Source organism: Plectropomus leopardus, chromosome 13 (genome assembly GCF_026936395.1).
Source record: "Plectropomus leopardus strain MGB_pleo_1.0 chromosome 13, ASM2693639v1, whole genome shotgun sequence".
NCBI lineage: Eukaryota > Metazoa > Chordata > Actinopteri > Perciformes > Serranidae > Plectropomus > Plectropomus leopardus.
In genome coordinates this window covers 26,805,437-26,832,393 of record NC_142188.1, presented here as the reverse complement: position 1 = coordinate 26,832,393, position 26,957 = coordinate 26,805,437, and the positions used below count along the sequence as shown (strand labels likewise).

Below are 26,957 nucleotides of genomic sequence, written 5' to 3'. Positions count from 1 at the left end.
TTATCTCTGAGTCTGACAAAGAGCAAAAAAATAGCTTGCAGAAGAGAAAAGGCAGCTATTTTTCTCTTTTTGTCTATTTTTATCAAAGTGTTGCTAATAACCTCTTTAAGAAACAATATGTATTTTTGAATGTGGTGAAGGTGTGCAATCATTTGCCAATCATGTTCTTATTATAATTAAAGGAAACACACCCTTTTAACACAGTGAGCACTTCAATTTGTGAATGAAAAGTACCTGGGTATATGAACGGCTGTCCGCCCCACCAGCCTTTCATATCAGTGACAAAGTACATGCCTCCCAGCAGCAGGAAGGAGAAACATCCCATGCACATCACATAGGACAGCGACCTGGAGAAACAGACCATCAGCAACAATTTACAACAACATCAACATTTTACTCCGTACATTCGGGCATCACTAAAATGTTAGTGGCGTGAACAAGGGTGTAAAAACACAGAGTCTATCAATGCTGTACTGCAGATAAATAACACCCAGGGGTCTCGAGCCAATCCAGCAAACCGTGGGACAGTTTGCTGGATTGTTCTAAAGCATCAGTGGTGGATCCTTGGCACGTGCCCCGTGGAGCCTTGCCAGCCAGCCATGTCCCTGTCTGTTCCTAAGTGCAAGAATGTTTGATGTAATATCATCTGAAGTAAAATGGCTGCCTCCTCCTGGAGCCTCCTTGCAGTGGACCTTTTTTTTAATTTTTTATTTTTTTTTTATCTCAGCTGAAGTGGGGCCAAAAAGGACTCTTAGCTGGGAGTTAATTACTTCTAGACATCCAGGCAGAGACTCGCACTCAAGAGCTCAATAACCTGTGTATGATGAACTGCCTATAAAAGCCAGGCAGGTAATGGCGAGGGATGAGCGCAGCGTTAGCGGGGGCCCCTGTGGAACATCATGAAGAATTTGCTTACACATCACAGATGAAATGGTATTCTTCCTGCTGCAACATTAAAATGATTCACGTCATATTAAGGGGAATGTGGGAGTGGAACAAATGCACAGGTCGTAAAGTAATCTACGTCGGGGGTTGCAATTGGGCTGTATGTCATGCAAAACCATTACAAACATTTGTCAAGATGCCGTGCCTTGTTTCACCAAAAAGGCATGTGAGAGTTTGGGAGAGGTTAGACTACACTGTACAGACGCTTTTCCCAGAGCCCGATCCTATTCCATCTCACAGAGCTGGTAAAATGTGTAGCGAGTGAGTGGACAGGATAAAGCATCCTTTATTTTCCTGGCCGTAAGGAAGAGTGATCATGTTGGGGAGGATGTATAACCGCTCCACCTCACACTCCCGACAGCGCGGGTGATTATTTACAGTCGTAGCTGTCGTTGGAGGTAAGTAAACGCGTGTTTTAGCAGCCTTGATTTGTGCCTGTTGGAAAACCATCCTTTCTTTTGTGAGGAAAAGTGGCTGGATTTAGAGGGTCAGGAAGCACTTACCAAAGGTTTTTATTGACAGGTATAAATCCTCCGTCTCGTGTGCACTTAGAAAGGATGGCCGCAGAGATTCCCTGAGGGTGGAAATGAAACAGATTTTAAATCGATGGAGGGCGATATAGCGAGCAGTATTGGGCTGCTAAAACGTGAGACAACAGAATCAAGCAGGGCCGGCAGATTAACCGATTATTTGGAAGTCAGATGAACAAGGTGCCTCAAGTCACAAACACAGTATCGTACTACAAACACACAATCGTCAAAGAGCGCCCCTCTGAAGTCAACTCCACAGCCTTATTAACAAAGGACCTGTGTATGATCTCATGAGCTCTTTATCAATAAAAGCTCTTATTGTCTCATCTATTTACCTTTACGTATGATTTAGATACTTGAGGAAACATTTTGTGCTCCAGAGAGAAACCCAGGGCAGCGGATCAGAATCCGAACATGCTTGTTAGGTGGATATCCATCATGTGTATAGATGACAGAATCGATGGGGTGGAAATAGCCTAGCCGGGGCTGGATTGAGTCTCCAGGCTATCCAGGCAGCAGGATGTGGGCCGGGGCTGGTATGTGGGGCAATCGCTCAATTTCAATCTCTCACTTCTGCAGCCTGATCGTTGGACTTTAATTAACAGGGGCTGTTGTTTATTAGGAGAAAGATGCATTGCTGCCCCTGAATATCAATCTGCCACAGAACTCACACTACAGTGAGCTGTGGTGTCAAACCTGGCTTGTCATTTACTGTATCAACATTTTTTGGTTCTACGTGAACCTCCTGTGCATAATATCAATCCTGTGGTTGGGTGCCTGCAGAAATGAGCTCCCTCCTCCACTAAGGAACCCGCTAATGTCAAGAGCACATGTCTGAAACAAGAGGCAGTTCAGCTCTGCTTACCGCCTCCCCTCTGAGGCAAAATCATATTAGAAAAGTCAATATCAAGAGCAGGCCAATCACTAAAACTAATTTTGCTTTCTTTGTTGGTGAAAGCATTTTGTGGGGCTAAAAATAGGTTTAGCTACTGAGATTAAGGAGGAAATCAACATACACAGCAGAGCAGGATCACATGCTGTATTCAAACTGTACACATGGTCTGTATCTCTTCCCAGGATCAATTAAAAAAAAAGCCCAGCGCTCTCTGTCAACCATTGCAATGTGAGGAAATCTATTTTATTGTTATTCTCTGTTTCAGTTAACCAGGATCTGTACTGATTCATCACTAAACACTGTATGATTGTGAATATAACATCTCCAACATCATAATCTTGAGCAGCATCCACATTAGCTGTGAAGCATTAAGCGGTGGACCATGAGCTACAGTGGCAAAACATAAAAGCCTAATGTTTATTTATTTCCTCATGTGTTACTTCATCACTCTGTGCCTCTGGGAGAAGCCGAATGGATCTAATTTATTTCACCTCCCTCCAGTCACACGCTCTTCAGTGATAGTCAATAAGATTCAACACCAGGAGACATAATGGGGAGATTTGTCATTTAAGAATTGAGGTTAATGACGTTAAATTCTCACAACAGAATTTCAATTGATTCTCACATATATGAGCAGGATTCTTCCCGATTCACAAACACAAAAGACCCATTTCGCCGACTACTGGACTTCTTATATTGGATTTACTACATAAATATTGAACCTATTACAACCTTATTGGAATATACTGTTGTTGTATTGTGTATAACAACCTTTGTGTTTCTGCAACAGCAGTGTCCATCTGTCCTTCCACCACTTTGGTTCAGACTGAATTATCTTAACATCTACTGGATGGATTGTCGAGAAAAAAACGTACAGATCTCTCCGTATTCTCTTAAGTAAAACTTGCAGATTGACACTTTCACTTTCAAGGCAAAGTCTTAACAGCTAAGAAATTTATTGGCATATAATTTGTTACAGACATTTATGGTTCCCAGATGATGAATCTTTGAGAGTTTGGTGATCCCCTGACTTTTCCTCTGACACTACCACAAGGTCAATTTTTTTACTTTTGAGTAATTGTCTCAACATCCACAGGGGTGGATTGCTATAAAGGCGAGGACCTACTCATTTCTTAAAAAGAAAGTTGCTCAGCGGTGCATGAAGCCAAAGAAGTTCGACTTGCCCGGTGCAAATTTACCCAGATCTTTCACATCAGTGGGCCCATATAGAACAAGTGCAATAGAATTTCATCAGCTGAGGAGAATCTATCTGGTTTAGTCCTTCACCAACTTGAATGAGGATGAAATTATTTAATCATGGGGCTCTTCTAGACTTTTGAAATGTCATCAAATCAAATCATTTCCCTGGGCTGTGATGCTAAAAGAAAATTATCCACTCATTTACAGAAATCTCTTTTACAGTGCGAGTATGGAAAAAAAGTCTTTTTGGGCCCCATGTCATCCCATGACAAACCCCAAAGTTGTAATTCTGTGTTTTAACCACTATGGCAACCGGCTTCAGTGCATGGCACTGGCTACGGTTACATGCACACCAATATTTTCCCATTATTCCCAATATGACAGTATTCTGAGTTCGATGTGGGTCATGTAAACGGAATATTCAGTTTAAATCTACTGAATTCTTTTCTAAATTTAGCATTTTCCGATTAAGATGTGGGATATGCCGGTATTATTGGGGTTTTAACAGAATTATTTAGACATGTATAGAGCCAATTCAGAAAATGCGTCTCAGTTGGGGTTTTTATTGCAGTTTGTGAGACACGGCCCCTCTTCTGTTCACAGTTGGATTTGTGCATTGTCAAGGATACGTTGTAAACAAACCAACTCTTCAACAATTTGCAAGGTTGGGGTAGAGATGCATGTAGAAAAGCCCACACTTCTGGTCAGAAGAAGAAACAACTTCTTCTAAACATTATGAAAGATTTGGATATCGACACATGCACAAATATTGCAGCACCGTCCTTTTGAAGAAGGGGGTTGAAGAAAGAAAGAGGAAGGCTGAGCCTGCATGGTCCAACAAGTCACACTTGTAGGAAACTTAAAAAAAAAAAATTTGATGCAAAGACACAAAATGACAAGTAGCTCCAGCTCTTCTACTTTTTCGTATCTCGACAAAATCAAAGAAATGTTTGGACACATTAATCAGAGTATGTGTGGCTGCCTGTAAACAGGAGTGTTAGTGGAATACTGAATTTCATTAGCCATGTAAACAGCTTAGTAGAATATAAAGTATTTTTCAGAATAGGGGCAAAAAGAAAAAAGGTATTTTGTCCATGTAAACATACACACTGTTCCCGGGGGCTTGTTTGTTACCAAATACCTGCTAAACTAATGACTTTCCTATCTGCCTCGGCTGCACTTTGTATTTAGTCCTAATTAGCAAATGTTAGCATGCTTAAACTCTAAACTCTATAACATTGTTGCTGTGAGCATATAAGTATGCGGATGTTAGAATTTACCTCAAAGCTCAAGGCTGCCTAAATGCAGCTTCACAGAGCCAGCAGCATGACTGTAGACCCCTTGTCTTGTTTCTTTTCTTTTCTTTTCTTTTTTTTTACATGCTGATGTATTTTTTTTCATTTGTAGAAAGCACGGTCTGGAAAGAATACACTGCTATCTTGGGCCTCAGAGAGTGAGATATTGCATGTGATAATAGGCTCCACAAATAAACCTGACTTGCCGTGAAAAACCTATATGGCAGATGTAGTACTGATAAGACAAGGTTAATGGAATAAACTGTTTACTTAATTTAAGAAATTTTTGTGTGATTTAATCCCATTGGTCAAACAGTTACACATGCCAGTCTGAACGACCATCATATTTAAAACAGCAGAAAAGGCACAGTGGCATAGAACAACTACATAACTTAAAACTAGTGGGATCTGTTACTTTATTTTTTTTTTTGTCTGTGTCTCCAGTCCTCCTGTTTTCATCCTGCTCAGTTTGATTTCAAAGGCTGAGTGAAGCAGCCAGCTCCTCCAGCTCCATCATCGCTTCAGGTCAAACCGCTGCCAGTTCAGGATGTCTGCTTCCACAGCATGCAGGCTCCCACTAACCCCATTTTGCACACTGGCTACATCTCTGCAGCATCTCACTGTACATATATATATAAACAGTGGCCAAGCACTGTTTGGCAGGGCCTGGTCTTTCTACATGAATATCTGTCAATCTCGTTAGAGCAGACTAACAGCCTCCTGTCGCAGGTTTAGAAATGCAAAACGGGCTTTCTCATGTAACACTTGGCTTCTCCCTGTGGGACACATTCCCCCTCTAAATGAAATAGAGGCCAGCTTGCCGCTTCTTGTGTTTTGAGACCACCCAGAATGAACAGATCTGAAACAAATACAACGTTATATGCTATTTGAGCAGATTTATGGAGAAATATATATGTTTTTATTCTGATTTCGAATGGACTTTAACGTATTTCTGTTATACCACTTCATCCATACTTTCTTGTGATTGTTGTGTAAATGTTTGTTGAGACTTAGTGTGCAGGTAAATGAATTAATCATGCTTTTCATCCAGTGCTCCTGATTGCAGCAGACTGTAAGTAATATGCACAGCACTTCTCATCTAAACCCACATATGCGGCAGTGAGAGACAGTGTGTATCCCCCTGAGGCGCTGGATACCCATGTCTGCCCGGAAACACAGCCACACATGGATGTTGTTTAATTGTACTAAGATCACACACATGTCCTCTACTAAGTCCTGCTAATGAATGGCTTCGGCAGGCTATGACTAATACCCGAGTGGCTGGAAAACAGTTTACCTGCTAGGCGAAGTAAAACAACCAGGCCATAAAAGTGCTAAGCACTGTGAGTCATACAAGCAGGACAATGTTTTAAGTGATTTGTTGTCTTGGTTTTAAATTATCAATTGACTTTTATACTCGCTTCCCTCACCAGCTGTGTTTATAACCTCCACATGATGTAACATACCAGGATGACGGCCCACACTAGGAATCGACAGAGGATGCGGGTGTTCATTCCCTTGTAGAAAATGATGATTTTCCCAGCCTGTGGAGAATGAGGCCGAGATAAGCACAGACACCACAACTCATTCAATCCAACATTTAATGAGAAATACCACATAAACATCAATAACCGCTGTGTACATGCATTTGCCCTTGGGTAACTGAATACGCCTGGGATGTGGGTGTCTATGTCCCTGACGGGGCGGTCACATTTCTGCTATCCTGTTGAGCCAGATGTGGGGTGTAAGACATCCACACCCTCTGATTAATTTGGTGATGATGAATATGTTTCAGCTGAGGACATTAGCACGGGCAAGCACAGACGAGGGCAGCGGACACCTGCCGTGTCGCCTAAGACCCGCTGATGGAAGGGCTCAGTGCTAACCGCCCACCGGGAATTGAGCAATGCGGCTGCTTTTGCGTGGTAACTTCCCACAACACAAATGGTTAGAAGTGACACACTCGCCATCAGAGGCTCAGGTCTAAAGACCAAACGCTCTCTCCTCACTGTCTAACAACATTTTGTCATTAAAGCAGGGCAGCTGTGCAGATACAATTAGGCGGGAAAGTGTCTTTCACATAACCTTCGTTTAAGTACACAGTTGACTGTCGTCTCGCTGTCTAATAAATGGTTGTTTTAACACATTAGCATTGACGAACATCACTGATTCTCTAAGTGAGGAAGTGCTGGTATAGAAATTTTGAAATATCCCTATTTAATCACACATATAAATGCTGAAGGGTTTAATTGTAGGAAATTCAGAATTCAGTCTTAAACACCTGTTTCCTGCATTTGATCAGCTTTCACTGAGTAAGTCTGACTCAACATTAATCAAAAAAGCTGCTGCTCTCAGCCAATCAGAGGCAAGTATTGTGCGACCTTAAGGGGCAGCTCATCCAAATCATAGATGATTATGCAGTTTTTTCTCACCTACTGCTACTTGTATCCGCATGACATATTATATGACCAGTATTTCACATTACAAGCTTTATGCTGGAAATTCACTGTACTTCAAAATAAAGAGTGTTTCTTTACCAATTTCAAGTGTTAACAAGTCATATGCGGTCCATTCAGAATAGACCCGCGACCCACTTTTGGACTGCAACCCACCAGTTGGGAACCACTGGTTTAGACTATATAGAGTAACAGCTTATTAGTTAAGATTCAACATAGAGTATACATTTGTGACAATTCATCAGCATACCTTCATATTCTCAGAATAATTTAGCTGAATTATTCCTTCAGTCTATGCAACATAGGTGAGTAAATAGTTAAATTATTCTGAGAATATGTGGTGAATTGTCACATATACTTTACAGAAAATCTGCTGAACATCTACAGAATAAATCTTCAGAAGTGTTAACGCATGTAGCATCATAGAGAGCATTATCCCTATTCCAGCAATAGGAAATTTAGAATTAAACAATGACAACAGAATAATACTGACACTGACTGACACAAAAAAGTCTGAAATATTAGAAATACTCTTGTGCCACTTGTTGAATCACACAGGAGAAATAAATGATCCATCTCACCTGCATCCCCAAGAATCCCATGACAACGGAGTTGATTGTACCCAGAACCCCCTCTGGGTCAAAGGGCTGCGTGGTGTGATACATTTCCTGGAAAAAGCAGGATGAAAAGGACAAGCAAGATTGTTTCAAAGGCTTTAATTCCACCTGCAAGGTTTAAAGACAGATGGATAAAACAGGCTGCTAATGACTGGTGTGTGAAAAAGATCTTACTCTGCATGTGGGGTATCTGTACATGTTATCACCAAACATCCATCTATCAATGTATCCTGCTGCGCCTCCAGTGCAGTTTGGGTAAAGACCATCATCACCAATTCCACCAGCTCCCAAGTATCCACTGATAACAAACAACATAGTATAATATTAAAATATTAAAAGAAAAAAAGGCATTTTAAAGCATTGAAAATGTAAAATTAAAAAAAATAAAAAATTAAGGATCAAATGAACAAAAACAAATGCATGTCTCAAAAATGTTATTTTAGAAACATGACACAGATAAAAAGGAGGCTGAAGCCAATCACATGTTGGAATAAACATTATTGCTACCATTTGACCTCACACTGTGAACACTGAAGCCATGCAGGGTCACAGAAATGGAGGGAAAAAAACACACGCAAAAAGCAGCACTGAGCAGAAGACACAGAGCGAGGAAGATGGATCCTCTGCCTCCGCTGCTCTTATTGCACATGACAGACTGAGATTGGCTAATTATGCCCTCTGAAGCATCCACCACAGGCCCATAAATCACAGCGGTTCACAACACCAGCAACACAAGGTGCACACTAACACCTCTGCTGCATCCCAACAGCCCCAACAGCACCAACTGGAGATTATCCCAGCATGGAGAGATTTACACTTTCAGCATATGTGGATTACTGAGTGGATTGGACTGAGTCAGTTACATGAGAGTGGGAGCCTTGCTTGGACTTACGTGGGGCAGTTGGGCACAGGCATGAGCAGAGTGATGCAGAGCCACAGAGTCTCCAGCAGGATGATAATCAGCCACTGAGGCCAATAAAGGACCAGATCCTGAACGCAGTTCCACCAGTGATTCTGAAAAATACACAGAGCACAAATCTTATTTACATAAAATAGTATTCAGGTCCATAATTTCTTTTTAACATAAAACATTTTGGTGTACGCTTGGTGGGGCTGTACCGAACAGTTCGAAAACTTTAAAGCTTCATTCAAAACACTGAAATACAAATTCTAAATCAACATTCGAAGGCTGCACAGCTTTTTTGAGCATATATTTTCATTCTGTTTAAACCCAGTATTTCTGCACAGTCACAGAATTATTCCTGAGTGCCCGACAGCAGGAGCTCACAGCAGAAAGTACACTTGTAGATTTACAAGAATGATGTCCTACTAGGAAAGAGACTTGCTGGTTTTGCATTGAAATGTGTTCCCCTGTCGAAAAGTGTTTCCCTCCAGTAAATGCGTAGCACCTTACTCGACGGTTAGGGTTAGGGATAACAGTTTAGATAAGGTTTAGGCAGGGGATACTCATACTGACAAGGAAATAGTCAACACTGACACAGTCCCAAAGACGCAGCCTGCTGCCATGGATCAATCTCCAGTAAACCATGGTTTTGTCGTGATTGGTGGTGAGAACATAAAACAGCTCTGATATTATATGGCAGTTCCCATTGGCTGGTTGGCTCCCATGCTAAAAACAAGCGGATTTATGCTAGCAGCAGATCTGCTCGCAGCAGAAATGCAGTCTGGCAGCAATCTAACATCGCCATAAATTACATTTGCTCATTAATGAAAGTTGATTCAATAAAAAAAACACTTATTTATTTAGCCAGAATTAATTTTTCAAATTGAAGGTTGTTCAGGGTTTTTTTTTGGGTGATAATGTCATAAAATATGACGTGATGTGATATGATTCCTGAAGCTGCTTTCAAAAACCTCAAGAGAAGATTTTGAAAAGCTGAATTTTGGTACAGCCTAAATGCTTGACCAGTTAACCCAGCAACAAGATAAAAACAGTGAATGACATAGATGGACCTAGACAGTGAATTAGCTGATTACAACTGTGTGTTTCAGGCTGGACTTTCCCTTTCTCCCTGGTGTGTAATGACAGACTAAAGTGAAGTTGACAGAGCTGCTCACCGCTCTCAGAGGGATTTCTTTCTGGCCCCAGAAAGTCTGCAGAAGAGAAAGGACAAAGTAGGTGAAGCCCAGACGCTGCAGCACTCCAGGGATCCTCAGCCAGGACCAGGACACTGAAATACAGACAACAACACACAACATGAGCCCTCATTCTTTGATACCCAGTGATAAATATATGACCTTACAACTCAGGTACAAGCACAGATATAACTCAGTGTTGTAAAGCTATTCCTGCTGATCTGAGCAAATTATAAATCAGGAAATTGATAATACTGGACATGAGAGCATCTTTTCAATCATTCCACTATTACGACTTCCTTGAGGAGGATGATGGACAGTGTGACACATGGGGAAATGGTGTCTGCCTTCAGGGTACGGACATGTCAAGAACGTGAGAAGCTAATCAAAGATTCCCAGTTATCTCTTTGTCTCGACAAATTGGGGAGGATAAGATTGGCTCATGGTTGAGAGATTGATGGTAATCTACACATTAGTTAATTGAAAACCTCTTTGCCGCACAAAGTGCTGTGAAAACAGCATAATCCCAATCATTGATCTGGTCAAATCAAATAAGAGGCGGAAATGTCTCCTTTCACAGGAAGCTCTTACTTATGACACATTTGTTAAATCTGCCGGTTACACCCCCACCAGGATAATTTACTGTTTTTGTCCCCCCATACAAGTGTCACTTAAAAAAAAATTATCACGGAAGTCACAGTTTTAAGGTGAACTGCAGAAAACAGTATCATCTTCTATTTCACTTTCTGATCAATTTATGTAGTTTTTTTGTGGGAAATTGAGACCCTTTTTGACGTTCAATATCATTTAACGAGTGAAAGCTCTGCTGTCTGCTTCCCATCTCTGAGCACTTTCAGTGATAGATTGAATAAAATAACGATTTCATTGTGGAAGTGAGCAGAACTGAAAAAGCCATCGAAAAGTAGAGCAAATAGCTTGAGCCGAAAACTTTTCAAAAAGAGGGCTATTTCTTAATTGAACATCCTCTGAAGGCTACTCGACAGCAGGGGTTCAAATCTGACTTTCCCTGACTGATCTTTTCTTGTAACTTGTCAATATCCCAAAAAGAATAAACAGAGTCAGATGGTCAGATAAGATTTTGACAACAAACTGTCGCCTGAAGCAAAATAATGTTTTTCTGTGTCAAAAACTTCTAAGCAATCACGAGAAAGAGTTATGTTTTTAGCTTTATAATCATCTAAACTAACAAAGGAGTGTGTGAGGGACAAAATAAAAATAACCAAAATTGTAGTCTCAAGGTCAGCGCTTTCACAACAGTTTGGACATCTAAGTGTAGCAGCGTTTATTTGAAATGACTCATAGTTTCAGTCAAAGGTGAACACCTTCTTCTGTCTCATCTGACATTGAAATGGTTTAACATATTGAGCCAATATGACTCCATTCTCTTATTAGATCAAACCCTGCGACCGAACTGCTGATGACGCCCTTGGAGACAGAGGGCAAAGCTGCAGTTTATGGTAAAAGTCAGTGCTGTTATGATCAGCTCCAGCAGCAGCAGCAGCAGCAGCCTTCACAGCAGCTGCATGGGGCTGAGGAGTGTAACACTATCTGTTTGTAATTGTCCATTACCACAGCGGTTTGTTTTTGCTCAATCTGCCTCTGTTAAACGTCCCCTGGTGCTGGATTTTGAGACTGCACACACAATAACAATATTTTTGTTAACCCAGTTACACAGACATCCACCCAGGAAAGTCCATTAGCACGGGGAAAGGCTAATGTGTGAAGGGCGCCCTGTGCATCCCCAGGTGGACCATGAAATGGGGATTTTCAGCCCGCTTCCCCTAATTTAACCCCTGTAGCTTTGGCTTTTATCACAAATCTGGATTTAAACACTTACAGCATCTCTGTCTTTGTCACCTGATCAACTGCAATTAAGTATTACCACAGCTTTTAGTGTTGTGGATATTATGAATATGCCAATTATAAGCTGTATAGCGCTGCAGCTAGTGATTATTTTAATAATCAATTATTCCTACAACCTAAACTAATGTCATATTTTTTTTCTCCCCACAAACAGTCAAAAGCCCAAAGACATTAAGTTTACTATAATGCAAACACAAGAAAAAAAGGCAAGTTCTCACATTTGGGAACATTCAATGTTTTACATATTCTCTCTTCTATGATTTACAATGGTGCACATTGACATTCATAGGCCAAACAGTAGTGGTAGGAGGAATAGAGGTAGTAGTACTACTACTGCAAGGCTGCAGGAGTGGATAATAAAGTGGGGATGCTGATTTATAATGTTCACGTGCTCTTTAAAGTTGCTCCTCTGATCTCTGTATTCAACATTCATTGGCCAAATAGCACCAATAGTATTAGCTGTAGTGGTGGTAGTAGTAGTAGTAGTAGTCGTATTTGTAGTAGTATTATGGCAGACAGAAATGAAAGGAGCGGTAGAGTAACAGCCACAGTCTGTGTTTTAGTCATCTCCTCATTATAGAACAGTGAGTAAAGAATAAACAGGATTTTGTTTATTGAATTTTTGTTCCGTTAACTATGCACCTACATGGTCCGTCTCTTGGAGAGTAGTTGAGGAAGCAGAAGCCAAGCATCAGGAGAACAACTGTCCTCCAGGTGATTTTGCGCAGCAGCTGCGGGCAGCTAACTCCTCTCCTCTGCATGGATCTCAAAGCCAGCACCACTGAAGTCCCAATAATAAACACAAACCTGGAATAAACCACAGTATTATGCTATTAGGACACATATATATTCACACAAATATGCATATTTGTATGGATTAAAATAGGACTGAAAATGTCTGAAAGTCCTCTTGCGCCAAACCTACCATGGCATGACGAGATCTGCCACAGTTAGACCTGCAACAAATCCAGAGGCATATATTAATATCAATAGACACACAGAATTTGAAGTCATTATATAGAGTTCACACTTCTTGTCCTTTTCTAATCTCTGCAATTCAAAAGGACTACGAGGTGAATAAGGAACAATGTTATGTCCTTTAAGTGCTGCTTCAGTCATTAACTTTCCATTTTGAGAGGTGAATAAGTATCTACAGTCCTGTGACAGCAGCAAAGAGAAGATTAATCAAACCACCCCTGAAATCAATACAGCCCCGAAGATGTGGTAAAGAGGCTATTATAAGATTTAAATTGAGAACACCCCTTAAAAGTGATATGGATTTAATAAAAGTTGCAGTAACGTTTTCGCATTTTTGTAAACTTTAACCTACCGAGGGGGAAAGGGGTTTTTCACTTTTTAACTACCACTGTCTCTTTGAGTCAGAGGCGCCTTGCTCCTGGGCACTTCAAGAGCAACTGCTGCAAGAGGGAAGAACAACTCATTCACTGCCTCCTCCCATTCGTCCCTCCTCCCTCTCGTCTTCTCCCTGGTTGTTAATAACAATAAAAATCTATGGATCGTGCCTTTGATTTGGCTCATATGAGGAATGGCATCCTGTGTGTTTGGTTTGAGCACACGTTTATCATAATTACTGACAACAGGTCAGAAAATGCTGCAGACGTGAGTTCACATTTTAATTTCATATTTGACGTAAGGTGCAAGGACATACATGAAAGGAATGGCTCAGATTGTTTTAAGTGGGGTTATATGAGGTATGTATCCACAATTAGTGTATTAACAACAGTAGATTTTCGGTCAGCACAGCCCCAGTTTGGAGGATAAGGCAGGATTTCGTGGGCCACAGAAACTAAGCAATGTACAGCTGTGGACAGGGCTGCAGCAAAAACGTGTTTTACCCACCTAAAAACACACAGAGAAAAAAAATCAATATCTGTTTAAGTGTATGCTATAAAAATAATATATTCACAACTTCAGGGGGAACTGAGGCTGTTATCTATGCTCTCCTCAAGCCACCAGACTCCACTGACAAAAACTGTAATTGCACCATGCAGAACACAGGAGCTGCTGGTCTACCTCTGCTTGCATCAGTTAAGTCTGTTGTGTTAATATGACTTTGGTGAATCCAAGCTAAAAAACACCAAAGTCACACAATTACACATTAATCAATCGCAAATCGGTGGACCAACAGCTCCCGTGTTCTTTGAGGTAAAATTACTGTTTTTGTCAAATGGGTCTGGTGGCTTTTAAAAGACAATAATAACTTCAGTTTACCATCAGAGAGGGCTGTCTGACGGCAAGGTAAAGTGATGAAAAGATTCTCAATACAGTGTACACTTAACTTGACACTGATATTTTAGTGGGCTAACTTACATTTTGCTGCTGAATATGTCTACAGCAAGTACAATGTATATCCTCCATGCCTACTTCTCCAACCTGGGGACATGCCGACCAAAATCTAATGCAGGTAATATGGATAATAAGTACCTTATACAACTTCAAAAAATCCAAACCTTTAACATTACAAGTGTCGGCTCCTTCAATGAAACAGACTGACCACTGTGAGCTGCTGGTTCTTTCAGACATTAAATCTGCTTGTATATCAGGGGAAAGACAATGAAATAGGAGTTTAAAATTGCTATTGCTGCAGTTTGTACTATAAAAATACTATATGAGCTGTAGTGGTAGTCTTGTACTTCTGTGCATATATCTATACCATTATACTGTACCATTCCATGGTGCGTGCTGAAAGAACCAGTATCCTCCTCCTCCATAGTTGACAAACACCATCACTGTCAGGGCAAACCTACAAAGACAGTTCAATGAGTTCACACTATAGCACACACTTTAGGAAATCAGTAATAACTGGATTAACCTTCTTGCAGTGGAGTGAATAATGCAAATATGGGTTACTGTTTTAAATCTATTATAAATACATGAAATTCAGAATAAAGCAATCATATCTATGTTTTCTTATCATCTGACTAATACATCTTATACAATAATAAGTTCTGAATTAAAGTTAAAGAGGCCAGAGGCGGGGCTTTTTATTCTGTCACACTCCAAATGCAAGGTAATGCAATCTAAGCATTATGAATCACTCAGGAAATGAACACTTGTCCTCTGGATCTCCTCAAGCAGGAGTGCTGACTAAAGACTTTGCGTCTAATATATGATACACTTTATATTTTAGCACCGGCCAAGGCTGCTGAAACACAGCACACGTGATGGAGTGCTCCACTGAATCAGACACTGGAGGGAAGAGAGGTGTTTGCGTTGCATGTCAGAAAATGGGTGGGGGGCGATTACACAACACAAACTCACAGGGGAATGTAAATGGTTGCATGGTCAAGCGGCTACAGTGGTTTGCTCCGAGGCAAATTCAATTTTTCACCATCCTAAATACGCGAATGTATGCTTTTATTTCATGTTTTATTTAATCAAAAATATATTTTTTAAAAATATCATCAGAGGGTCTTTAAGAGCCATAACATAATTAGAACAACCTCTAAGAACAAGACTCTGTGATAAGATGCACTGTATCTACCTCTGCCTCCTCTTGTTTTTCTGCCTAGATTTAATTAAGAGGTGCACCAAAGCCATTACTGCTCTTTTAGCCCCAACCTGCTGATACAAGATTTTAATCGGCCACTATCATCTCAAAAGGGCTATTAAAGTAGAGTAAACCCTGCTGCATGTGTCCATGTACTCTCTCTCTCTCTCTCTCTCTCACGCAGGCACACATATGCATGCAGGCTATCATTTAAATTTTGACGAACATATCCATTAGTCGCCATAGTGATAAAGACAGAGGTTAAATCACAGGCCAGATGAGACCCAGTGAAAATCCCTGCAATAATAGGACAGGCTTATTAGACACCTTTTTAATCACAACACTGTCTGTCTGTCTGTGAATAAGAGCTTCATTTTAGGCAGATTACAAACACCACACACATGTGACACTAATGGTTGCTAATTATGATTAAGGGAAAGTGCTTAAAGAAGTATTTCACTGTTAGAAAGGTGGTCTTTTCATAAAACTATTATGTCTATGCAGTAGAAAGACGCAAATTGTTTGAAATTGGTGCTACATGACCACAGAAAACAGAGTAAAAGGACTGTGGCATTTGCTCAAGAGATTAAAAAAAACCTAAAACTGTAGAATAATTCACTGCACCACACTGTACCAGTTAGCACTCCTGCTGGTGGATGAAATAATTAAATCTCATCCGTTTGACACAATGGCATCCATCTGGTTACAAACTGTAAGCTTAAACATGTTTTTGAAAACTTTTGAGGCAAAAATACAAAATAGGAAACAGTATGGCACCTGCTTCTTCTTCACAAATGTTTGTATTACCAAACAGTATACTAAATTATGTGTATGAAGACATTTTAGGCAAAAAAACAGGCAACATAATAAAAGAATAATGGTTTATATATAATCAGCACCGCCTAGTTTTACTGTTTGATCTCAATTTTTTCAGCCTCCATTTTGTGCAGAAAACTGTTTGGGACCCACTTCCTGTTCACAAACTCTCACTATTACAGCCAAACAGCGTACTAAAATATATTACTGAAAGCATTTGTGGCCATAAAAAGGCAGTGCAGTAACAAAATCTTGGTTTAAATTCTGTAAGCACTGCCTAATTTTACCATTTGATCAGAGTTTGGTCTGAGTTTGAGAGACAGAAAGCGGGAGAGGCAATAATATTTTTTTTGTTCGTACTAATAAAGCTATTTAAATTTGAAAAGTTTGAAAGGAGAGAGAGAGGGGTGGGTCTGTCTGTTTGTGTCTATGATGGCGGCGTGGGTGGGCGGGCAATACAAAAATGTGAAAGCACAGTCGATAGATCAAGCAGCAGCCTGAGAGCCTGCAAAATTTGGCCGGATGGCACAAAATGTGTCATCTAGCAAGGTTTAATACTGGGAGTACTGGAATACTGGAAAGATGGGGGGAAGTTTATCACACTTCATCTACACAGACTACCTACTTTGTTAGGTTGAAAATTGGCGCAGCATCCCTTTAATTAATATGATATGCACTGAGATCACTTTGTTTCATGTTGCGGCAAAGTTAATACAAGATAATGTCCAGGTTGAAGCACCACAGGCTAGTTTCTAATCAGGTTGAAGTTGTAAATATCCCTGTGAAGCACTCCAGTGAGCATTTGTCACTTCACTAATAGACTTAATTCACGTCTGGGAATCAGCATTCATGATTTATAGCTAACAGATTACACACAGACGTGTCTGTCGTGCAGTAGTGACAACTGGGTACGACTGGCTGACTGACGCTTATGGACTTCTTTGATTTGAATCACTGTACATGCATTACCAATTAGAGTGTTAGCTTAGTACATTTCCCCGTTGCAAATGGATAGTTACGCTCTATCACTGCAGAGTATTGAGTTACCTACAGTGCAGGCCATATGAAATACACGGATATCCAATCTAGTCATAATAAATTACTGCTTGAGTCGAAATGCCAAGGTTCCTTTTTTTTGTGTCCAAACATGAGAGCATATCTGAAACCAAATCAGAGGAAAACTTGGAGCTTAGTCAAAATAAGGCCCAGAATGAGTCAGCCACCTGGTGTTATATGCGACTGACAATCCACTGTATTGCCGTAATAGTTGTTCCCTCTGTTGTATGGCACTGCTAACTACTGACAGTGCGATTTTCAACAGAAACCGGCGACAGGCTTTTAGCAGTGCGGCACAAGATTAAAATCCAAATCCTTTTAGAAAAATTAACGTGCAACCGTACCCCACCGTTCTCTGTATATCACGTCAGTGGAGCCTGAGCAATGATCAGAAAAACCTTTCAGCTCAGAAGAAAAGCCTTTTGCCTTCAGAAATGCCTCAGCATTTATGGTGGATGATGTGTCTGTTCACTATAGAAAGTTGTTTGTCAAGGAGTATGGATCATAAGTCACAGGGCGGAGGAGGCACGCGCAGAGTTAATCTTGAGCGCTGAGTCACAGTTTGATTAAGTGTGTTGACAGGTATGAGAATTTCCAGTATTACCTATCAGGGCATCAATATGTGACAAGTATCTGTAACCTCAGAGTGACATTTCAGCTAATAGGATTGAACAGGCAGGCAGAACAGAAAGGGAAAAGAAATCGAAGTTTAGCCTTTCCTTGAACCTTTGCAAGTTCTAGTCTAAGTGTACTCAACCAATTCAGCTCCCACACTAAATAAAACTATGTGGTATTTTGAACTGAGCACATATGCACAGTGGTTTCAGATGGCTCTTCATCCAAAAGGAACCCACAGATGGAGAAGATGCCAATTGTCTGCTGGATGCTGCTCTGTGCTGCTGGACTTCCTCTCGCTCTCTATTTTGGCAGGAGATCTATGGCCGTGTGGATGTGTGCTGATATGTTGACGGTATTATTACATCAATTATTTGGCAAGGGGGAGGTCAAAGCCACACCAGCATCCTGTTTCCAGAGAGGCGTGCTTTGTGTCTACCCCCAGGCCACAATTAAACCTAGCAGGGAGCCCAGATTCAATCACATGCATCACTCCTGTCCAACAGAAACACACTGTTCCAAACCCGAGACACTCTGATATCAGAAATCATGCCCAAAGCTATACCGCCTGATAACAAAAGCTTGGGGGAGCGTGTGGCCAGACTGTGACCCCTGTAATTATTCATTACGTTGGGCCTGTAGATCTTCATCATGCCTGAGACTGCTCTAAAGAGAATTAGCATGTGAACGAGCCGCATGTGGTGATAGAGTGATAAACAGGATGGTTGTTGATGGTGCACATACCCTCGGAAAGTGTCCAGTGAGCGCAGACGTATTGGTTTAGCTTTAGTGGTGTTTTGTTCAGCCTCACAAGCCTGTGCTTCGGCCTGTAAAAACAATTAGAAGATGGACAAAATCATGTCAGAACTTTGGCTGTTAAATAACTAAACACTAGTTTGGCTCATACACAGCTGTATGAAAAGTAACATCATAAATTATAGTAAGTGACCATTGTGTATTTATGTTGAATCCTACTGTTTCAACTTGCAACTGCTTTCTCTTTCTGTTGTTGCAGTTAATCTGTTAGATCACTTGTTAGATTACTCAAGATTATTCAGTTTTAACGTATTACAGCAATAATTGTTTGGCCAGATAGAGGCACCAGAACACATAGTAAACACTGAATGTCTATTGCATCATAAATTTAACAAGGCAATAATATTAGCAGACATGGAGCGACACTATTAATCACTATACTATAATATACTTAATTGTGTTTCTTGTCACTTGATGAATTTAAGTCCAAAATTCACTCTGCTTTTGGCTGTTTTGGTGCCCACCACCTGAAAAAGATACTAAGCTCTTTAGTTGCTATAAAGGGGTTTCCATCCACATAGTATTGAAAATTTTAACCAGACAAAAGAAAATGCCAATATATGTGCTTTTGATATGCAAATAGTAAGAGTTTATTACGCAAATTGCACAATAAATTGTGCAAAAATGCACATAACAGGTGGATGGAAACACACCTTATGTTCACTATCTTGCTGCTAACTTTGTCTTTTGGTGCTTGGTAGGTATTGTGCTATGGATTTATTCGAGCTTTTTTGCTCAGAACTACTCCCTGCTGGCTGGAATCACAGTTGATGAGAACAGAATTAATGAACCAAAACAGTTAAAACCAAAACAATGAAAGTTTCCAAAATTATCGTTGCAGGGAACTGCAGAGTTAGGTGATAATTCTCTGTAGGTTTTCCACCCTGGATGAACCCTTTCACATTGCATGCAATAATTTCATCCAATGTTAATGTGAAAATATTGATGAGTGCAGCTAAACTGTAGTTGCCTCATATTGCTTCCAATGTTTATATAATTAAGTGCTGATTACAAGACCTGTTTTAAAGTCCTGCTAATTAGCATTATGTTTGAAATAACTCTTCTGTACCATTGATGAATTATAATGCCTATGTAATAATTGAAGTTCTTTCTCTCACAGTGGTTCCATTAGTTTGTATACTCTCAGTACTTTAACTTTCAGATTTAAAAAAAGTTGTGGTTGAAAACAGCGGCGACTCTATTAGAACTACTATCAATACTGTAGAAACCACAAAATAAACATACATGTAATTCGAACTTATTTGAGGATTGTTACATAACTAAAATTGTTTTGGGATGTAAAAATGTTGACAAAACCACAAATCCAAATTGCCACATGGGTCATTGGCCATCTCTCTATCTTGGGTCATCCTCTGTGCTTGTGTGTCGGCGCCTCTTTTTCCCCCTCTCTGTAAAGGCAGCACTGAGATGACTCTGGCCTGTTGCCCTCTCAGTTGGATTAGCCTGACTCGCTGGCCTCCATGCAGTGGTTTAAAGAGCCAGAGCAGGAAGACACCAGCACTAATATGTGATGATTGATCTGCATGCCATCCAGGCAGCATATGGAAGACAGAGACATCTTGCTTGGAAGAATGAGAGGAGCCATTCATGCTCACCAAAATTACACAGCAGCTCTTGCCATCAAGCTACATGATTGGACGGATACGATGCTCTGCCGCTTCCAAGTAAGTCTGCTGTACAATTGGCTCCGCTAACATTTGTATCAATCATTCCATTAGTGTCTCCCAAACGTCTTGATGACTGGAGTCTCAGAGCCATTTTGGTATGCATCTCAGGCTGCGTGGTTAGCCAATAAAAATAATGCAATGTTACTGTTGGATTAAGGAAACTTTAATGTTCAATTACAAAGGAAGTAAATGATTTTCTGTGGTGAGGAAATAAAGGTGACACAGCTACTTTGTGTTGTGCTCTTTTAAATGCTTCAAAATCTGTGAAATTCTGGGAGTTAAGGAACCAAAAAGGGATATAAAAATTATTTTAAAAATAAGGTTTCCATACATTTTTCCTCATACACACAATATCCATGGGAAAAAAACGTGGCTTTGATCATATTGAGATGTTTAGTATCTCAACATTATACAGTCTATGCCGATGTGACTGCCACTCATTTGATGGAAATCATTTGATTGGTTTATGATTGATCTAAATGTAATCAATCAAGTCACTTATCTATGTTGTCTCATTGCAGTTATTAAGATATTAATAATCTAATGCATTCATCAGTAGCAGCATTTTACTTACATTATCCAATGAGTACTGCCGGCTTTGGCAGCAAATGGTCTTCATAAATTTTGATGTACAACGCCTCCTGAAAGTGGGACAACAAGTCTAAGCTGCCTGGTTCTGATGGAGATGGAATCAGTGCAGGATTTTCATTGAGGATGATGTAAAAAAAAAAAGCACATGTACCTGTAGATGTAGGGTGCCACAATGAATAAGAGAGTGATTAGAGCCAGTAAGAGAGCTGCCACCAGAATGGCTGCAAAATAACAAAAGGAAATGTTTACAAATGGACATCGGATTGGACCAACTGACGTCATAGTCCCTCTGTCTGGAAGTCTGTGTCAGGACCTTTATGCTGTACATCTCTATCAGAATAGGATCTGACTGCGGATAAAAGGCCTGATATGCAGTCCAAACTGTCTGCCTTACTCGCCTCTGGACTCCCTTGTGGCTGTCTGTCAGTCAACCAGTGTCAAAGGGGATCCCTCAAGTGACAAACAAGGACCTAATGGAAAACTCTTGGTCGATCCATCTGCGTAATCTAACCCTGCAGGCGTACGAAAAGGAAAATGTAAGGCTACACTGGAACAAGGAAAATAAAACAAAGACAGAGGAAAGAGCTGGTCTGCCAGAGGGCATCATAGATGGGAGAAGGGTCAAGATGAGGTTTACAGTATGAGAGGGCACATACACTGCAACTGAGGTGTCTTTTGTCTGCTCAATAAATAATTAAATCTATCAAGATCATAGAGCGATGACTGGGGTAAAGATTATGAATTCATTGTTTATAGGCTCAGTTTGTAGTAGTTAGGAGCATCTATTGGCAGAAATTGTATATAATATTCTTAATTATGTTTACATTAGTGTATAATCACCTGAAAATAAAAATTGTTGTGTTTTTGTTACCACAGAATGAGCCACTTATATCTACATACAGAGCGGATCCTCTTCAATGCTGTTTCTACAGTAGCCCAGAACGGACAAACCAAACACTGGATTTCTTTCTACCAAACTACACCTGCCAACTGCATCAATGTGAAGAAGGAAGTATTCATCCACTGCAAGTGGATACCAATACCAATTAATCTAATGTTTAAACTTCTTTTATGCAAACAAAAATGCATCTACATCATTGCCCACCCATAAGCACCAGCTGCTTTGAAAAATCCCTGAGACATTTTACAGCTGTGCTACTGATTATAAAACTATAATACATGGGCTCAGGAGACATCAGTATGGTCTTCTTGCGTCAAAGCACAGGAAATAAGGGGGCAGTACATGCTGTGTTTGTCTTCAGTGGAAAAACAAACAAAAAGAAGCCATTTTAACCTGAGCTTAAATCCACACTATGACATCCACTCTGAACAAAGAGTGGTCGCTTAATCACCTCGGAAAAGTCCTGGCATCTCCGCTGTCCACTCATAAAAGCACCATAAAGCTCTCGGCACATGAAGTGAAACAACACGAGATCTCTGCAACAGAGAGCCAGGTTCGCTCTGTTAGTTACTGTCACAATAAATAGTAGTGGACGCTACAACTAGATTAAGTTCCATTCATCGAAGTGTCCGCTACAGTTGAACAAATACTTGACAGCAGTCGATATTCTGGATTTCTTTGTGAGAATTAAGGCCTCGGCAGGTGACTTGTGGTTTGTGGTACAATGCAGAATACAGTACTAACATGATTAAAGGGTGGATCTGATTGCAGCTGCACAGAAACGTATCCTCAAAGAATACCGCACCCATCGAATGACCTCATGAAGCCACGTGGGCGATCAATCTGAGACGCTGAAGTAAACTTTGAAATGTCCTAGCAGGGCAACTCTAACCTGTCTTGAGCTGCTGACCAGACCACTACTTAAGCTGAGCAAGTCCTATGGGGAGTTTGTATAATCATTGGTCTGCGGAGCTAATGGAAGCTCATCATACTGTGAGGGGTGCCGTCACACTGACCATATATCTGCTGGGATAATGGCTACTTGGCCTTAAAAGTCTGATCTACAACATAATCTGCAATATTGTTAAGTAGAGTGTACATTATGGAGAGAGACGCTTTCAAAATCCCATTACGCCCTAATCCTTCCACACTCCCTAATGTATTACCCACAATCCTCCACGCGTGGAGCCAGGCCTTCGAAACAAACAGAAAAGCTTTTCTTTTATCCCTTTTCAAGAAGGCATGTCTTATCTGATCAATACACATCATGTCCCAGGAGACAGATGAGTATTACTGCTCGGTAGATGTGGACGAGCCGAGTGATTCTCCGCTTTGCTGACTCAATTAAGTAGAGAGTGGATCAAAGGCTTGTCCTGAGCGTGGACGCAGGTTCCTTTACTCTTACTGCGTCTCCCCCTAAAGCAGTTGCGTTTAACTCTCTCAAAACTGTGCGACTGATTTCTGAATGTCATCATCGGTGTTGTGCACTTACGCAGGTATGCATTGTTTGGTCTTTTATCCACAGCGTAAGTGCAGATGGCTGCCTCGGACATCTGGATCCAAACAGAGTAATGACCACCTTCTCCATATGTTTGACTCCACCTGCATCCAAAACAGTTAAATATTGACACACACTTCCTGTTAAAGCACATAAAACTACAGGTTGTTTTTATTTGATTTTCTTTGAAATGCTACTTCCTTAAAAGCATGCATTAAATTACTTTTTTTCATCCAGTTGCTGTTGCTATAAAAAAAATATCCTTTGATGGTTTTACACCTATGAAGCTCAGGAGCACCACCTAGTGTCCGCAGACTGAAAGTGCATCCCTCCGTCCCCGTCATCTCCAGTTTCAGGCCCCAAAAACATGCATTACACACTAATATTGATCCACTGTTGGGATGACATACTAGCTATCACTTGGAGTGTTTTTTCAAAGGGGAAAAGGAAATCAATAGCAGCACAGTCTGGTTAGAGACCTCAGCATTGATCTAGGAAGCCTCAGAGCAGACCTCTGAGAGGGCGAGAAAAAGCATCAGAGGCTTGTCATGTTGCAACCGAATCTCTGGCACCATGTTTACAGGTGACCCCCGGATGGAAAACTCTGCCCTGATGTCTTGTCAGTCCTGATTGTTTATAAATATGCCGACTGTCTCCTCTAGTTAACATCCCCGCTGAGGTTTCCGCAGGACGAGCAGCTTTGAAGCTTTAATGAGCTCTTTTCATCAATATTGGAATGTCAGGTCTTATTAACCCCAAAAAGGCTCCTGATCGATACCCGGGGAGGTGGTTTAAGGGAGGGCATCAGTCAGGTCCAGAAAGCAGGTCAGGATTACTCCCCCAGCCCTGTAAATAATCTCACAGACTGCTGATGCAATCATCGGATGCCTCCGCACTATATCATGGCTGCAAACAAGAGCGAGGCACTCCCACAGGCAGTTAATACATGTAAGCAGGAAACAAATCAGCATTTTTTACCTCTTTGGATTGTGGGGGGTTTAATGTTATTGATGCTTTGTTAGATTGTTAAACTTGTTACCTGCAAAGAGTTGCATTCCTGATCTGTGACTCCACTTGCAGAGTCAGAGTGAATTTAGTGCTGATCACTGCAGATGCATTGTTGTTGTTGGGCTTCACCGTGACCAAATGCTGGTACACACACTGAGGAGGAAAAAAAGGGGGAAACACTAATGTACTTATCACAGGACACTCAGGACAAATCTGATAGAGTGACGATGATTAAAGCTATAAACACCCGGGGATTTTAAGGTTTATTTGTCAGAAATAACAATAACTTATGTAGTAGAATGCAATCTGGTGTGCTCCTGAAGGTATGACTAAGGATTACCAAAATTAATTAATTAAAAAGTAAGGAACAAAAAATGAAGAAAAAAATATGTAAAAAGTAAAATGTAGATATATTACAGCAAATAAATCATATGGATGCGTAGGAGTACTTGAGAACAAGATTTGGCTGGATGGATTTGGATGTCAGTTTTCATTCAACATATAAAGTAACTGCATTTTCCCCTTCTTTGATAAACAAAATATTTAATAAATACAAATGTAAATTGACTCTGTTCTATATTAAATGTTTGATTTATTTTGAGGGTATGCAGTGATACAGCTGCTATTTATTTATGATGTATCTGCAAAGATACATTTAGCAAAAAGCTACTAAAGGCAGCTAGAGATCCTCTGCACTAAGCATCCCATCCAGAAACAAAACGAGTGCTAATGATGCTACGATCCTAATCTGCAATAATACGAATATTTTTAATTTTACAATGCAACATCGTAAAAGAATCATTAAATCCTACTTCTCAACATTTTAAGGCTATTTGATGATTGCTTTCAAATAATGTAATAATACTTAAGGCCTTACATTAATGGTTGCAGTGCCTTTAAGAATCTATGGTAACCCTGTTTATGGAAAATGTAGGAGCCATTGTTTTTTAAGCTTGACTAAAAGGACTAAAAGTCAGGATATAACAGATTTTTTAAATCATTTTTTAAAGAAATGTTTCTCATATGAGTCCCCTAACTTCAGGAGGGTCCAGAGCTACATCACTAGAGTAACCTTTAACCTTTCTGGAAAGATCTGAGTGAGAATCATAAATGTCAAACTTGAAACTGACTTTAGACTGACTTTTTGTTTGTGCATTTAAAATTGACAAATGAAGAACTTTAGTAATTTTGCTGACTTATTTAGCTTAAATAGAGAGACAGAGGGACAGAGGGAAGGAAGAGACAAAGAGATAGTTTATATTCTTTACCTTGTAGCAGTAATCTGACGTGTAGTTGACCTGCACTTCTTCTGTCAGCTGATTATGAAATGTTAACACAGCCTGGTCCATTTTCAGCGTAGGACCTGCAGAGATTCAAAGCAGCACTGATTTATTATGTACATACCATCACTTTCTGTACATCATAAACAGAAGATAGCAGAAGGGTGTTTCAGATCACTATCCCTATCAGGATCATAACACAAGTCAATACTATTGACAATGTTCCCACACTACTGACAAAACCTTTTGTCATTATGAATGTTAACTTTGTTTATGGAGACCAAACACTGACTCTCTCAAAAGATGAAGAGTGCAACTGAATATTTTTGAAATGACATAAAGTGACCAATCACTCTTTTGTCAAATCTTTCGCTGCTTCAGACTAAACACCAGAATGAATCACAGAAGACTCACCTGATTTTAAGTGTCCTCCATAGCTGTTAGTTACAAGGATCAACAAAGCCAGACTTGCTTGTAGCGGCCTCCTGGGCTCCATGTTGCTACTTGAAAACAGTCTCTTCTTCCACTGCTCATCTTTACAACACTCACACCAATATAAAAAGCGGTCAAAGGGCAACATGCATGCGTGGTAGGTAGTTCCGTTAAACTAGTTTTGATGCGTATGTTTGGAATCATGTTTGAGGCAAAACCAGTTTACAATTTTGTTGAAGAGATGATGAATAAAATAAAAAATAATGATGAAAACAAACTTTTTTTTTTACCAGTTTAAAAAGCTTACCTGATTTCAGTGTGTGTATTAATGTAGAATGCAGTCAGAAGGATAGGATAATTTTCCAAATACAATTTATACAACCAGTTGACTCCAATCTAATGAATTTGCTCTAAATTGCAGCTCTCCTGTCCAACAAAAACACCATAACACATTCTCATTTCCCCACTCAGCCAGCTGTTAAACGCTGATCACTTGTCACATCCTCTCCCTCTCCTCATTTCATTAACCAGTTCATTTCCCTGAGCGCTCGCCGTGACAGATGAGTTCACCGGGGCAATCTTACAGGAGCAGCTCATTAACCTTTGACATGAACTCCAGCCAGCTGAAGAGCAGCGCTTATTTTAAAATCTGCTGTCGTGTTAAACAGAGACATCATTAACAGTGTCCTGTTAATCTGGAGTTTAAGTTCATGCTTAATATGAGTGCATATACAATACAGAATAAAAATGGGGAAGGTATGTATCCTCCTTTCATCAAACAGCAAACACTGGCATTGTAATCCTGCTATAATAGCTGGCCTCATAC

The 26,957-nt window shown here is 40.3% G+C and overlaps 1 protein-coding gene across 2 annotated transcripts in view; it reads right to left on the bottom strand.

The window, feature by feature from the left end:
* Positions 1-26,930, bottom strand: part of LOC121955009 (heparan-alpha-glucosaminide N-acetyltransferase) — a 31,917-nt gene extending 4,987 nt beyond the window's left edge. Inside the window, exons 1-17 of one of the 2 annotated variants that reach the window (XM_088086088.1) lie at positions 26,114-26,930; positions 25,688-25,782; positions 24,451-24,572; positions 23,406-23,515; positions 21,164-21,233; positions 20,996-21,062; positions 18,662-18,744; positions 14,607-14,683; positions 12,845-12,875; positions 12,566-12,726; positions 10,018-10,130; positions 8,831-8,952; positions 8,113-8,236; positions 7,903-7,989; positions 6,332-6,409; positions 1,449-1,519; positions 235-347 (exon numbers count right to left, since the gene is read on the bottom strand). In XM_088086088.1, coding sequence (XP_087942214.1) covers positions 235-347; positions 1,449-1,519; positions 6,332-6,409; positions 7,903-7,989; positions 8,113-8,236; positions 8,831-8,952; positions 10,018-10,130; positions 12,566-12,726; positions 12,845-12,875; positions 14,607-14,683; positions 18,662-18,744; positions 20,996-21,062; positions 21,164-21,233; positions 23,406-23,515; positions 24,451-24,572; positions 25,688-25,782; positions 26,114-26,279 — 1,690 coding nt within the window. In that variant the 5' untranslated portion in view covers positions 26,280-26,930. The remainder of the gene's footprint in view (positions 1-234; positions 348-1,448; positions 1,520-6,331; positions 6,410-7,902; positions 7,990-8,112; positions 8,237-8,830; positions 8,953-10,017; positions 10,131-12,565; positions 12,727-12,844; positions 12,876-14,606; positions 14,684-18,661; positions 18,745-20,995; positions 21,063-21,163; positions 21,234-23,405; positions 23,516-24,450; positions 24,573-25,687; positions 25,783-26,113) is intronic. The other variant, XM_042502784.2, reaches the window with a different exon arrangement.
* Between the last annotated feature and the right edge of the window lie 27 nt (positions 26,931-26,957).